General features: G+C 51.2%; 2 protein-coding genes across 2 annotated transcripts; one reads left to right on the top strand and one right to left on the bottom strand.

Annotated features, from left to right (window-relative positions):
* Window positions 1–393: 393 nt before the first annotated feature.
* LIX1L (limb and CNS expressed 1 like) lies at window positions 394–8092 on the bottom strand. The gene is made up of 6 exons (XM_066568218.1): window positions 7799–8092; window positions 6946–7109; window positions 5245–5385; window positions 3935–4030; window positions 3005–3082; window positions 394–2109 (listed from the first exon to the last, which is right to left on the bottom strand). The coding sequence occupies exons 1-6, from the start codon at window positions 8088–8090 to the stop codon at window positions 1867–1869; spliced, it is 1014 nt and encodes a 337-aa protein (XP_066424315.1). The 5' UTR covers window positions 8091–8092; the 3' UTR covers window positions 394–1866.
* Window positions 8093–8589: 497 nt separating this feature from the next.
* Window positions 8590–13510, top strand: PEX11B (peroxisomal biogenesis factor 11 beta). Its single transcript, XM_066568209.1, has 4 exons — window positions 8590–8684; window positions 8860–8987; window positions 9466–9667; window positions 11027–13510. The coding sequence occupies exons 1-4, from the start codon at window positions 8629–8631 to the stop codon at window positions 11394–11396; spliced, it is 756 nt and encodes a 251-aa protein (XP_066424306.1). The 5' UTR covers window positions 8590–8628; the 3' UTR covers window positions 11397–13510.
* Window positions 13511–14414: the final 904 nt, after the last annotated feature.

Below are 14414 nucleotides of genomic sequence, written 5' to 3'. Positions count from 1 at the left end.
GGGGTGTGGCAGAACAGCCAGGGCGGCCATATTGGGGAGTGTGGCGGAAGTGTAGGCGTGGCCATATTAGGAATGGCGGTGAGCGGAAGTTTCCGGGTCCGCCATTTTGAGAAGGTCACGAGACCTTGCCGCCATTTTGAGAAGGTCGCTACGTCTTGCCGCCATTTTGAGAAGGTCGTGCCGGCTCTTTTTGCTCCGGGACTTTCGAACCCCGGGAATTTTGAACCCCGGGACTTTTGAACCCCGGGAATTTCGAATCCCGGGAATTTTAAACCCTAGGAATTTTGAACCCCGGGACTTTTGAACTCTGGGAATTTCGAACCCCACACTGACGCGGCTCAAAGCGTTTTTTGGGCACGACTGGGCCCCCAAAAATGAGCAAGAGCACCAAAGTTAACCAAAATCGCTGGGTTTATTGTAGAAAATCCATATTAGTGTTTATCCCGTAATTTCACTGCCTCAACAAGGAGCACGACTTTCTGTGTACTGAGAAAATCTGAATTTTGTTAATTTTACGCCTTCCACGGAGATCCAAAGCCTCCAAAGTGGCACCTTGATCCCTCAAGCAATGGAATATCCTCTTTTTTTCCCTTTTATTTTTTTTTTAATTCCACAGCAATGGAACTCCCAGAGTCCTCCCAGATTTGTTTATTTTGAGCATAAAGAACTGGGAGGATCTTCAGGGATTCCCATAGGTGTGGAATAAATTGCGGGATTAACTCCATGTTACTCCTAAATCAAATTTTCCCAATATTTCAGTAAAATTACACCCCACAACCCCCTCAGCCCCCCCATCCCTTTTAAAATCCAATTTCCAGCGACATCAAATGTTAATAGTGTTTGTAGAAAGTATAAAAAATATATAAACCCCCAAAATAAGCTCGTTAGGATGTGGATACAAAAATGGGGTACCTACAGATAATGGAATTATTCCAATTTTATCCTAAAACAATGATTATTGCTGGAATATCCTGTGGTCAGGCAGAGGGAAGGAGGAGGGTGGGAATAGTGGAATCTGCAGGGTTTAAGGGGATAAGAAGTGGGAAAAGCTCTAAGCTGGGGTGAAAAAGGAATTCTGGCTTGGAATTCAGTTTGTATTCCCAGTCTGCTGGGGAAAAGGGGAGTAAGATGGAAATTTCCATGGATAAATTGACATTTTCTTGGGTGAACTCGGAGCTGTTTGAACAATTCCATGCCATAAAAGGGGTTTTAAAGCTAAATATAGTCTAAGTTCCATATGGATACAAAGGATAAGGAATGATTAGTGCAAATCCCTCCCTCATCCACAAACTCTCCAAGACTTTTCCAACCTTTTCCAATGCTGATATTTGGCTCCAGACAGGGCAGTTCCAGGGGGAAACTGCAGACCCTGCTGTGCTTGGGATTGGAATGCTGCAGGCTGATCCCAGATTTAATTCCAAAATTAAATCTAGATATTGCACGCCTTGGCACTCACTCACCTAATTAAGGAGCTCATCGAGGAGGTCTAATTGATCCCTTTCTGCTGCAGGAGGGAGGGGATCCAATGGGTTTTTCCAGAGGAAACACTGGATTCCCTGGAATCCCAACTGCTCCAGCAATGATGGAATGAGGAGAGGACAAAACCTGGGATCTGAACCCCGAAAAAAAAGGGACAGGAAAAAAAAATCTGCAGGGATTATGAGGGAATAAAAAGTTCCCTAGGGAATAAGGAGTTCTCAAGGGAAGAACGAGGAGGCTGAGAAGCAGCTCTAAAAAACCAGGATGAAATTGCTAAAATCCATTCAGGACCTTTTTTTTCCCCCCCACTAAATTTCTTCTAAATGTGCAAACGGGCTGGGATTTGGGGAAAGGCTTTTGGGATCACCAAGGGTGGGGTTTTGGGGTTCAGCAACCAGAGGAGTGTGCTGAGCCCAGCTGACCAGCTGCCAGCAGCAGGATGTCCTTCTTCTCCTTGTGGAACCTCAGCTCCTTCCCGGCCAGCCGGGCCTCGTCCAGCTCGCGCTCGGTGGCCGCCAGCTCCCGGGAAAGGGCTCCTGGAATGTTCTGCTCCCGGTTCACCCAGTCCAGGGCCATCTGGTTTCGAATGTCATCGTCCAGAGCACGGTGGGAGTAGTGAGCCAGGACTTCCTGGTGGGAACGGGAGGTTGAAAATTGGGAAGGAAACTTTAAGGGAATGGTGGTTTGTGAAGGTTGAGGTAGGGCAGAGGTTGGGCAGAGTTAATTGATAAAGTAGGGATTTAGTAAAAGGGGATCCTCAATGGATGCACCCTGGGCAGTGTGAGAGCCCAGGCAGGGCTATACCCAAGGGGAAGCAAAATGGTCACAAAATGGACCCAAAATGGTCACAAAATGGGTCATAAAATGGACCCAAAACTGTCACAAAATAAACCCAAAATGGTCACAAAATGGACCCAAAACGGTCACAAAATGGACCCCAAATAGGTGACAAAATGGACACAAAATGGGTCACAAAATGGACCCAAAACTGTCACAAAATAAACCCAAAAAGGTCAGCAAATTGACCCAAAAGAGTCACAAAATGAACCCAAAATGGGTGACAAAATGGACACAAAATGGACCCAAGATGGGTCACAAAATGAACCCAAAATGGGTCACAAAATGGACCCAAATGGGTCACAAAATGGACCCAAAATGGGTCACAAAATGGACCCAAGATGGTCACAAAATGGACCCAAGATGGGTCACAAAATGGACCCAAGATGGGTCACAAAATGGACCCAAAATGGTCACAAAATGGACCCAAAATGGTCAGAAAATGAACCCAAAATGGTCCCAAAATGGTCACCCAGTCACAGGGTCTCTCACTTTTATAAGTTCTGGTCTATTTGCATATTGGAGTTAATTACAGCTGCAGCCCATCAAGTCTCATTTTCCCCGTTTCCTCTCTTCAGTGCACATTGTTCGTGCTCTTGGGCCTGGAGATTTGGATCTTTTGTCCCTCCCGAGGCACCGGGAGAAGCTCAGCAGAGGGAAGGAGCAGCGGGGTGGAGCTGGGACTCACCTGGCGCGAGCACTGGCGCTCCCTCATGGCCTTCAGGCTCCCATTCCAGTGCAGCAGCTGGAAAACTGTCATCAGCTCCTGGGATGGCAGGAGGGAGGGTTTAAAATGCAAAATCTAAAACCACCAGATGTGCTGGGACTGCTCAGGGCTGGGTGACTTCCACTTGTGTGTTTTGGAAGGTTGGTACCATAAAATATTCCTTACTGCATGTAAATAAACTGTCATAAAAGCTGGTGAGCAGGGTGATAGAACACAGTGATTTAGGCACCTCGTTAGGGAATTCTACATTTAAAATTAAGTGCAGTGAGTCTCTGAAGTGGGAGGGTCACTAAGAGAATGTTCCCTGTGAATATTTAGTTTGCAAATACAGGTACATATATTTATATCTGTAATATATTTATAACATGTATCTATAATTCTATTTATGTGTGTACTTGCATGAGAGCAGATACCCCATTCCCAGCTGTTCTCCTAATCCTGATCCACATTCCAGAACCTTCCCCTGGCAGGTCAGACTTCCCCTTGTCCAGATGTTTTCCCCCATATTCCAATGGGATGCCAAGGTTGTGGTTTGGGGTCGTGACACCACTGACCCCCCAAACCCAGCACCAGACTTTGGGGGAAATATCTTTCCATCTTGTGGGGAGCTCTTTGTGCCCCATTTTTAAGGATGAATCCCACTAATTAACTGGACTACTGCAATTAGGACATTTGGAAATATCACAGGGACGGCGAGAAAAAAAACAATTCTAAGGGTAGCACTGGAATTACCCCAAATCTGATCAGAATCAGAAAGAAAATCTGAGTTCATTTCCCATAAAAAAAACCTAAAAATACATTTGGGAGACCAACCCAAACATCCCTTGAGCAAACCAGGAGTGGGACCTGGGGAGAAGAGGAGCAGGATCTGCACAAACTTGGACACAGCACCTGGAATTCCAGCATGGATTTGCCCTTGTTGGACTCCAGCATGAAGCGGAAGGCGCCGATCCCGGTGTTGGGATTGTCTGCCTCTTCTCGGTTGCCCTGCAGAGAAATCCCAGCTATGGAGCAGCCCCGTTCCCATTCCTGGGAATCCTCACTCCTGGAATTCCCAGTGGGATTCAGGAGGGCCTGATGGCAGCACAGGCTGAGCTGTCACACGTGGCTGTGACAGCCTGGTCAGACACAGGAAAAACCGGAGCAGTTTTCCCAGAATGGATTTGGGGAGCTTCAGGGAGCTGGAGATAAACAACGAGAGCCAAATATTACAACCAACCTGCAGCTGGTGCTCTTAACAATCTGTTTTGTGTGGAACTGGAAATAAGAGTAGAAATAAATTTAGAGATTAGAAATAATCAGCTTCTGATTGGGATGGTGTGAATTGTAACACCTGTATTGCTTCACCCTACACTTAAGACTGAAAAATAACTAAAAATAAGTTTAGAGATTAGAAATAAACTTAGAAATTAGAAATAATCAGCTTCTGATGGTGATGGGCATGAATTATAACACCTGTATTGCTTCACCCTACACGTGAGACTGAAAAACAACTAAAAATAAGTTTAAAAATTAGAAATAAATTTGGAAATTAGAAATAATCAGCTTCTGATTGGGATGGTGTGAATTATAATATCTGTATTGCTTCACCCTACACGTGAGACTGAGAATGGAATTAGAAATAAGTTTAGAGATTAGAAATAAATTTAGAAATTAGAAAGAATTAGCCTCTAATTGTGATGGTGTGAATTATAACATCTGTATTGCCTCACCCTACACTTAAGACTGAAAAAGCATCCAGAAATAAGTTTAAAAATTAGAAATAAATTTAGAAATTAGAAATAATCAGCTTCTGATGGTGATGGGCATGAATTATAACACCTATATTGCTTCACCCTACGTGTGAGACTGAAAATGGAATTAGAAATAAGTTTAAAAATTAGAAATAAATTTAGAAATTAGAAATAATCAGCCTCTGATTGTGATGGTGTGAATTATAACACCTGTATTGCTTCACCCTACACTTAAGACTGAAAAAACTAGAAATAAGTTTAGAGATTAGAAATAAATTTAGAAATTAGAAAGAATCAGCTTCTGGAGGTGATGGTGTGACTCCACCATTTCTCTGTATTGCCTCACCCCGCGCACGGGGCTGAGAACGGAATGGAATTTTCCAAAGCGCCTGGGAACGAGCCCATCCCAGGGACAGAAAACGGCTCAGCCTGACCCAAACAAAAGCCCAGAGGAGCCCCCGTGCTCACGTTGAAGGACGCCAGGGCCTCAGAGACGCTCTTCTCGATGAAGTCGTCGGTGATGCGGCGCGAGGGGTGCTCGTTGAACACGGAGTTCATCAGCGCGATCTTGGCCGCGCTCCGGCGCGCCTCGGCCTTGGTGGGGCAGAACTGGGGACACAGGGCCACGCTGGGGACACGCCAGGACCCCCACGGCCCCCCAGAGCACCAGCAAAGGGGGCTGAGGGGGGGGGGGGGTTAGGAAATGGCACCCCCAGATCAGAACTGCCCGCGGTGCTGGTGATTGGTTTGATGGAATTCGTTTTTTCAGCCCCCAAGTGTTGGCAAATCGCCCCTGAGATCAGGATTTGGGGACCAAAAGAGCTTCAGAACCACCCAGCATCTTCTCAATTAATGATTTTAATTTAATTAATTTTTTCAGACCCAAAGTGTTGCCAAATCGCCCCTGAGATCAGGATTTGGGGACCAAAAGAGGTTCAGAACCTCCCAGTATCTTCTCAATTAATGAATTTAATTTAATTAATTTTCCAAAGTTGCCAAATTGCCCCCTGAGATCAGGATGTGGGGACCAAAAGAGGTTTAGAACCACCCAGTATCTTCTCAATTAATTAATTTAATTTAATTAATTTTTTCAGACCCAAAGTGTTCCCAAATTCCTCCCAAAGACCCGGATTTTGGGACAGAACCAATCAGATTCAGCTCCTCCTGTTGCACTGTCAATTAATTAATTTAATTAATTTTTTACAAATTAATAATTAATTTAATTAATTTGTTCCCAAATTTCCCCCAAAGACCCGGATTTTGGGACAGAACCAACCAGATTCAGCTCCTCCTGTTGCACTATCAATTAATTAATTTAATTAATTTTTTTCCGACCCAAACTCTTCCCAAATTTCCTCCCAAAGAGCCGGATTTTGGGACAGAACCTAAAGAGGTTCAGAACCTCCCATTGCACTCTCAATTGATTAATTTAATTCAATTTAATCCTGGGAAGGAGGAGGAAGGATCAAATCCTGGGAAGGAAAAGGAAGATCAGATCCAACAGTTTTCCCTGATATCCCCTCTCCTACCTCAGCACTAACTTGGAAGTGACCAGAACCAGGCATTAAAGGCCACCAAAACCCCACAATCCACAGCCAAATCTTCCCAGACTGGGGATTTACAGACCAGGAGCAACTTGCAACTAAAGCTCCTTGCAACTGAAGAGGTTCAGAGGCAGATGCAGGGAGAGGATATTTGGAAAATGATCCTGGTGGGGTCCTGGAGGGGCTTTCCCCGGGAATTTCCTCGCAACTAAAAAGGTTTAGAGGCAGATGCAGGGAGAAGATATTTGGAAAATGACCCTCCTGGGGTCCTGGAGGGCATTCCCTGGAATTTCCTTGCAACTGAAGAGGTTTAGAGGCAGATGCAGGGAGGAGAACACCCAGCAGGGAGGAAATATTTGGGAAATGATGCTGGTGGGGTCCTGCAGGGGCATTCCCCAGGCACATCCTTGCAACTAAAGAGGTTACAAAACCCACAGGGAAATCTTCCCAGATTGGGACCTGATGAGGATTTACAGACCAGGAGCAACTTGCAACTGAAGAGGTTTAGAGGCAGATGCAAGGAGGAGAACACCCAGCAGGGAGGAGAACGCCCAGAAGGGAGGAGATATTTGGGAAACGATGCCGGTGGGGTCCCGGAGGGGCTTTCCCGGGGTGGGGACGGTACCTGGAAGCTGCCGAAGCAGCTGCCCCCGGGCAGGGTGACATAGCAGACGTAGGGGGGGCTGGCGGCCGGCACCATCTCGTAGAGAACCAGGGCTCCGTTGCGCAGCTCGGCCCCGCGGGATTGCTTCATCTGCCAGAACTCCTGCAGCGCCTCCACCACGTTCACTGCCCGCAGGAGGCGCGGGGAGAGGGAAAAGGGGCATGGAGAGAGGGAAAAGGGGCGTGGGAAGAAGGAAAAGGGACAAGGAGAAAGGGGTGAGCATGGAAGGAAATGGGGCATGGAAAGAAGGAATTGGGGACGCAGAGAGAAGGAAGGGAATGGGGGCATGGAAATAAGGAAAAGGGAATGGGGAAGGAAGGAAGGAAGGAAGGAAGGAAGGAAGGAAGGAAGGAAGGAAGGAAGGAAGGAAGGAAGGAAGGAAGGAAGGAAGGAAGGAAGGAAGGAAGGAAGGAAGGAAGGAAGGAAGGAAGGAAGGAAGGATACGGGGCATGGAAAAAGGGAAAAGGGGGTGAGGAAGAAAGGAAGTGGGGCATGGAAATAAGGAAGGAAAGGAAGGAAGGAAATAGGGCACGAAAAGAAGAAAGTGGGGCATGGAAAGAGGGAAAAGGGGGGAAGGAAGGAAGGAAGGAAGGAAGGAAGGAAGGAAGGAAGGAAGGAAGGAAGGAAGGAAGGAAGGAAGGAAGGAAGGAAGGAAGGAAGGAAGGAAGGAAGGAAGGAAGGAAATGGGGCACGGAAATAAGGAAAAGGGACACGGAAATAAGGAAAAGGGACACGGAAATAAGGAAAAGTGAAAAAATGGAATAAGGGACAATCGCCCCCGGCGCAGCCCGGTCTGTCGGCATCCCCCGCTCACCCCGGCCGTAGCCCTGCGTGTGCTTGGCGAAGCTCCGCACCACGGCCTCCACCGCCTCCCTCAGCACCGCGGGCGGCCCGGGCACGGCCCCGGCCCCCGGTCCGGGGGGCGCGGGAGGGCCCTGCAGGCCCAGCGGGGGCGGCGGCGGCGGCAGCCCCAGCCCCGGGCCCAGCCCTGATCCCGCTGCCGGTGTCGGGCCGAGCCCCGCGGGGGCTCCGGTGAGGCCGGGCCGAGCCCCGCGGGGCCCGGTGCCCACCCCGGGCTGCAGCCGCTGAGCCCGCACCGCCTCCATAGCCGCGCTCCCTCCTCAGCGCCGCGCTGTCAATCAGCGCCGATCGGCGCTCAGCAGACCAATAGGAGAGCAGAAACGGGGAGGGGGAGGCGGGGAAAGCATCAGAAGACCAATCAGAACGCGGTGCGCGGCTGGAGGGGCGGGGTCAGGGCGCGGCGCACTCACCCACTAACACAAATAGCGGTGTGTGGTCACGGGGCGGTAACGGGGCCAGGATTTGGTGTCAGTTGACCAATCGCGTTGCTGGATTTGTTAGATTGACAAGGGAAGAAACGAATCAAAAATGCAGAAAGCACAAACCAGGAGAGATGACGGTGCGAGATGATAGGCCCACTCTTATTGATCAGGAGAAGCAATTAATGACAAAACAAACCAATCAAACTCTTGGACACAGATTTAGAGGCGGAGATTACGCTGTCGCCCATTCACGGGCTCTGTTTTGGTAAAAGTGGGCGGCTCCGCGCTCAGCCAATGGGAAGGAGCCGCTGCCGTACCGGAAGTGACGCTGCCGTACCGGGCTCGGTACCGGGCCCGCGCCATGGAGGCCTGGGTGCGCTTCAGCGCCCAGAGCCAGGCCCGGGAGCGCCTCCTCAGGTGCAGCCGCGGCTCCCCGGGCCCTGCGGGCAGGGGAGGTTCGGAGGGAGTTACCGAGAGCCCGGGGAGGGGGAGGGATCACGGGGGTCCCGGGGCGGAGAGGCGATCCCAGAGAACGGGGGGGTTCCCCGGTGATGTCCCTGGTGCCCTCCCGTGACTCCCTCGTTGTCCCCAGGGCCGCCCAGTACGCCTGTGTCTTGGCCGGGGCCGCGCTGAGCCGCTCGGGGAGCAGCTCCGGGGGCAGCTCCGGGACCCTGAGCCGGCTGCAGCAGCTGGAGGCGCACCTGAGCCTGGGCCGCAAGCGTGAGTGGGGCTGGGGGAGCAGCGAGGGTTGGAGGGGGGGATTTGGGGTCGGTGACCCCCTGGTGTGTCCCCTCCCTCCTGTAACGCTGCATTTGGGGGGTTTTGAAGGGGGATTTTGGGGTTGGTGTCCCCTCTCTCCTGTAATGCTGCATTAGGGGGGCTCGGCTGAGGTGATGAGGGGAGGCCAGGGCGGTTTTGAGGGGGGATTTTGGGGTCTGCACACCCCCAGTGAGCCCCTCCTGTAATGCTGCATTTGGGGGGTTTTGAGAGGGGGATTTTGGGGTCTCACACCCCCAGTGAATCCCCTCCTGTAATGCTGCATTTGGGGGGGTTTGAGGGGGGGATTTTGGGGTCTGCACACCCCTGGTCTGTCCCCCCCTCCCTCTCCTGCAGTGCTGCCTTTGGGGGGGGTTTTGAGGGGACATTTTGGGGTCTCACACCCCCGGTGACCCCACCCTGGTGTCCCCTTCTCCCGCAGTTCTGCGTTTGGGGGGCTCAGCTGAGGCCCTGGGGGGGGCCCAGCGCTCGCTGCACCTCCCTGACCCCGTGCTGCGTTTCTGCCTCACCCTGTCCCACCTGAACCGGGCTCTGTTCCTGGCCTGTGACAACGTCCTGTGGGCTGGGAAAACCGGGATCCTGCCCGGCCTGGCCATGGAAAAATGGAGCCAGAGATCCTTCAGGTGAGAGAGGGGTCGGGGTTTGGTGGGTGGGAGGGGAGGTTGGGAAAGGCTCCTGAGGTGTGTGGGGGTGGGCAGGGAATGGAATTACCCCGGGGAAAATAAGGAATGGGGATTTCCAAGGGAGAGCACGGAATGGAATTGCCAAGGGGAGGACAGGGAATGTGATTTCTGAGGGAGGGCAAGGGATTGGGGTTGCCCTGGGGAAAAGAAAGAATGGAATTCCCAAGGGCGGATAGGGAATAGGATTCCCCTGAGGAAAGTAAAGAATGGGATTCCAAAGGGAGAGCAGGGATTTGGGGTTCCCCTGGGGAGAATAAGGAATGGGATTTCCAAGGGAGAGCAGGGATTGGGGTTCCTGAGGGAAAGCAGGGAATGGGGTTCCTGAAGGAGAGCAAGGAATTGGGGTTCCCCTGGGGAAAATAAGGAATGGAATCCCAAGGGAGAGCAGGGAATGGGATTCCCTTTGGGAAAATAAAGAATGAAATTCCTGAGGGAGAGCAGGGAATGGGATTTCTGAGGGAAAGCAGGGAATGGGGATTCCCCTGAGGAAAATAAAGAATGGAATTCCTGAGGGAGAGCAGGGAATGGGATTTCTGAGGGAGAGCAAGGAATTGGGGTTCTCCTGGGGAGAATAAGGAATGAAATTCCCAAGGGAGAGTAGGGATTGGGGTTCCCCTGGGGGGAATAAGGAATGAAATTCCTGAAGGAGAGCAGGGAATGGGGTTCCCCTGGGGAAAATAAAGAATTGAATTCCTGAGGGAGAGCAGGGAATGGGGTTCCTGAGGAAGAGCAGGGAATGGGGTTCTCCTGGGTGAAATAAAGAATGGAATTCCCACGGGGAAAATAAGGAATGGAATTCCAGAGGGAGAGCAGAGAATGGGGTTCATGAGGGAGAGCAGAGAATGGAACTGCCCTGGGGAAAATAAGGAGTGGAATCCCAAGGGAGAGCAGGGAATGGGGTTCCCTTTGGGAAAATAAAGAATGGAATTCCTGAGAGAGAGCAGGGAATAGGATTCCCCCCCGAGGAAAATAAAGAATTGAATTCCTGAGGGAGAGCAGGGAATGGGGTTCCTGAGGCAAAGCAGGGAATGGAATTCCTGAGGGAGTCCTTGGATCTGGGAGTGCAGGAATTTTTGGGATGTCCCTAAATTCCAGAGGCAGCTTGTCCCCGGGAGAGCAGGAATATCTCGAAGGCTTTTTGGGAGCTGCCTCCTGCACTCCTGGGCCCCTCCGGGCTGTGCCACCCCTCCAGTCATTTCTGTGGCTGCTGGGGAGCACCCAGACCCTTCGCGCTTGCCCCTTGTCCTCCCTCTCTCTCTCTCTCTCTCTCTCTCCCATTTCCCCCCCTGCTCTCCCCAGGTATTACCTCTTTGCCCTGGTGGTGAACCTCAGCAGGGACGCCTACGAGGTCCGGCTGCTGCTGGAGCGCGCTGAGGCCGCCCGGAAACGCGGCCGGAGCCCGGACGGCGGAGCCCAGCTCCGCGCCGAGGGCAGGATGCAGCACCTCCGGCTCCAGCTGCAGCTCCAGCTGCAGCTGCTGCTGCAGGTGCTGAGGGACAACCCCCCAGTGCTGCTGGACCTGCTGAGGAACGCCTGCGACCTGGTGATCCCCCTGGAGAAGCTGGGGCTGTGCAGGAGCAGCCCCGCAATCGTGGGGTTCTGCGGGCTCACCTCGTCCCTGCTCTCCATCATCACCATCCTCCACCCCTGGCTCAAGCTGAAGCCCTAGTTAGCCTTGAGGATTGGGGGATTTTGGGGGATTTTGGGGGATTTTGGGGGCTTGTGGCACCTCTGGAAGTGACTGGCTGGTGCCATTGCCATCATTCCTGACTCTTTGGAGCCACAAAGTTCCAGCACTGGATCCCACAGGGACATGAAATCCCAAAATGTGTTTTTGTTCCCATTGACTTTTCCAGGAATTGTAGGGGTTCAATGTTCCCTCTTTCTGTCTGGGAAGAGCCCTTCACGTGGATCCAGCTAACAGGGAATATTTGGGGTTGGAAAATGTGGATTTGGGGCTGGAAAATGTGGATTTGGGGCTAGAAAATGTGGGGTTCTGCGGGCTCACCTCGTCCCTGCTCTCCATCATCACCATCCTCCACCCCTGGCTCAAGCTGAAGCCATGGTTATCCTTGAGATTTTGGGGGATTTTTGGGATTTTGGGGGGTTGTGGCACCTCTGGAAGTGCCATTCCCATCATTCCTGACTCTTTGGAGCCCCGAAGTTCCAGCACTGGATCCCACAGGGACATGAGCTCCCAAAATGTGTTTTGTTCCCATTGACTTTTCCAGGAATTGTAGGGGTTCAATGTTCCCCCTTTCTGTCTGGGAAGAGCCTTTCATGTGGAGCAGCTAATGGAGAATATATGGGGCTGGGAAATGTGGATTTGGGGCTGGAAAATGTGGATTTGGGGCTGGAAATGTGGGATTTTGGGGCTGGAAAATGTGCGATTTTGGGGCTGGAAAATGCGGATTTCTTGGGGCTGGAAAATGCGGATTTTGGGGCTGGAAAATGCGGATTTTGGGGCTGGAAAATGCGGGATTTTGGGGCTGGAAGATGCGGGATTTTGGGGCTGGAAGATGCGGGATTTTGGGGCTGGAAGATGCGGGATTTTGGGGCTGGAAGATGCGGGATTTTGGGGCTGGAAAATGTGGGATTTTGGGGCTGGAAAATGCAGATTTCTTGGGGCCGGAAAATGTGGATTTTGGGGCCGGAAAATGCGGGATTTTGGGGTGGAAAATGTGGGATTTTGGGGCTGGAAAATGCGGATTTCTTGGGGCTTCTCCTGGCTTTTTTTGGGGGGTAAAGCCACGGGGTTGGGGTGATTCTGGTGCCAGATAATGCATCCAACCCCGAATTGTTTGGATGTTTTTTTTCCTGCCTTATAAAAAAAAAAAATCCGAGTGCAGGGAGAGGAGAATGTGTGTCAGGGATAAATCCATGGCTTTGGGGGCTCCAAATTCTTAAATTCCAGAGGCGGATTTTCCTTGGATCTGTCCCTGGGAGTGCAGGAATTTTTGGGATATTCTTAAATTCCAGGGGCAGATGGTCCCTGGGAGAGCAGGAATATCTTGAAGGATTTTTGGCAGCTCCATCCTGCACTCCTGGGCCCATCTGGGCTGTGCCAAAGGTTTTTCAGGCATTGAAGGCTTTGGAGCAGGGTGTGAATCCCAGTGGGAATTGGGTGGGAAGCGCTCCAGGGGATCCCACGTGTCAGTGTAATTAATTCCTGAATAATTCAATTATTAAAGTGCAGCAAACACGGCCTCAAACACCCCCGGAGCTCTTGGGGCCGTGGCCCTTCCCCGTGCAGGGGGAGGAAACTGGGGCTGATGCCCCCTAGACCTGGTTCTGATATTAAACCTGGTTCTGATATTAAACCTGGTTCTGATATTAAACCTGGTTCTGAAACTAAACCTGGCTCTGAAACTAAACCTGGTTCTGAAACTAAACCTGGTTCTGATACTAAACCTGGTTCTGATACTAAACCTGGTTCTGATACTAAACCTGGTTCTGAAACTAAACCTGGTTCTGATACTAAACCTGGTTCTGATACCCACTAAACCTGGTTCTGATATTAAACCTGGCTCTGATACTAAACCTGGTTCTGATACCCACTAAACCTGGCTCTGATATTAAACCTGGCTCTGATATTAAACCTGGTTCTGATACCTGCTAAACCTGGTTCTGATGCCCACCTAGACCTGGTTTTAATGCCCCCCTAAACCTGGTTCTGTTACTAAACCTGGTTCTGATACCCACCTAAACCCGGTTCTGAAACTAAATCTGGTTCTGATACCCACTAAACCTGGTTCTGATATTAAACCTGGTTCTGATACTAAATCTGGTTCTGATATTAAACTTGGTTCTGATCCCCACCTAAACCCAGTTCTGATACCTGCTAAACCTGGTTCTGATGGCCTCCTAAACCTGGTTTTAATGCCTCCCTAAACCTGGTTCTGATACTAAACCTGATTCCAATTCCCCCCTCAACCTGGTTCTGATGCCCACCTAAGCCTGGTTTTGATCCCCCCTGAACCTGGTTTTGATCCCCCCTAAATCTGGTTCTGATACTAAACCTGGTTCTGATATTAAACCTGGTTCTGACCCCCCCTAAACCTGATTTTAATGCCCCCCTAAACCTGGTTCTGATACTGAACCTGGTTCTGATCCCCACCTAAACCTTGGTCTGATACCCCCATAAACGTGATTCTGATGCCCACCTACTGGGCTGGACTGGGAATGCTGGACTGGGAGCACTGGGCTGAACTGGGAATGCTGGACTAGGGGCACTGGGCTGAACTGGGAGCACTGGGCTGAACTGGGATGGGCTGGGAATGGTGGACTGGGAGCACTGGGCTGAACTGGGAGCCCTGGGAGTGCTGAACTGGGAACACTGGGCTGAACTGGGAATACTGGGATGGCCTGGGAATGCTAGACTGGGAGTACTGGGTTAGACTGGGAATGCTGGGCTGAGCTGGGCATGCTGGACTGGTACTACTGGGCTGAACTGGTGGCCCCGTGCCTCGGTTTCCCCGTTCCTCAGTTTCCCGTGCCTCAGTTCCCCCGTGCCCCGGTTCCCCCGTGCCTCAGTTCCCCCGTGCCTCAGTTTCCCCGTGCCTCAGTTTCCCCTCAGTTTCCCATTCCTCAGTTTCCCCTCAGTTCCCCGTGCCTCAGTTTCCCCTTCCTCAGTTTCCCCATTCCTCAGTTTTCCGTGCCTCAGTTTCCCCGTGCCTCAGTTTCCCCT

The sequence above is a fragment of the Molothrus aeneus genome, chromosome 31 (assembly GCF_037042795.1).
Source record: "Molothrus aeneus isolate 106 chromosome 31, BPBGC_Maene_1.0, whole genome shotgun sequence".
Classification (NCBI taxonomy): Eukaryota; Metazoa; Chordata; class Aves; order Passeriformes; family Icteridae; genus Molothrus; species Molothrus aeneus.
Note: the sequence above shows the minus strand (reverse complement) of the source record. Positions and strands in the feature narration are given on the sequence as shown.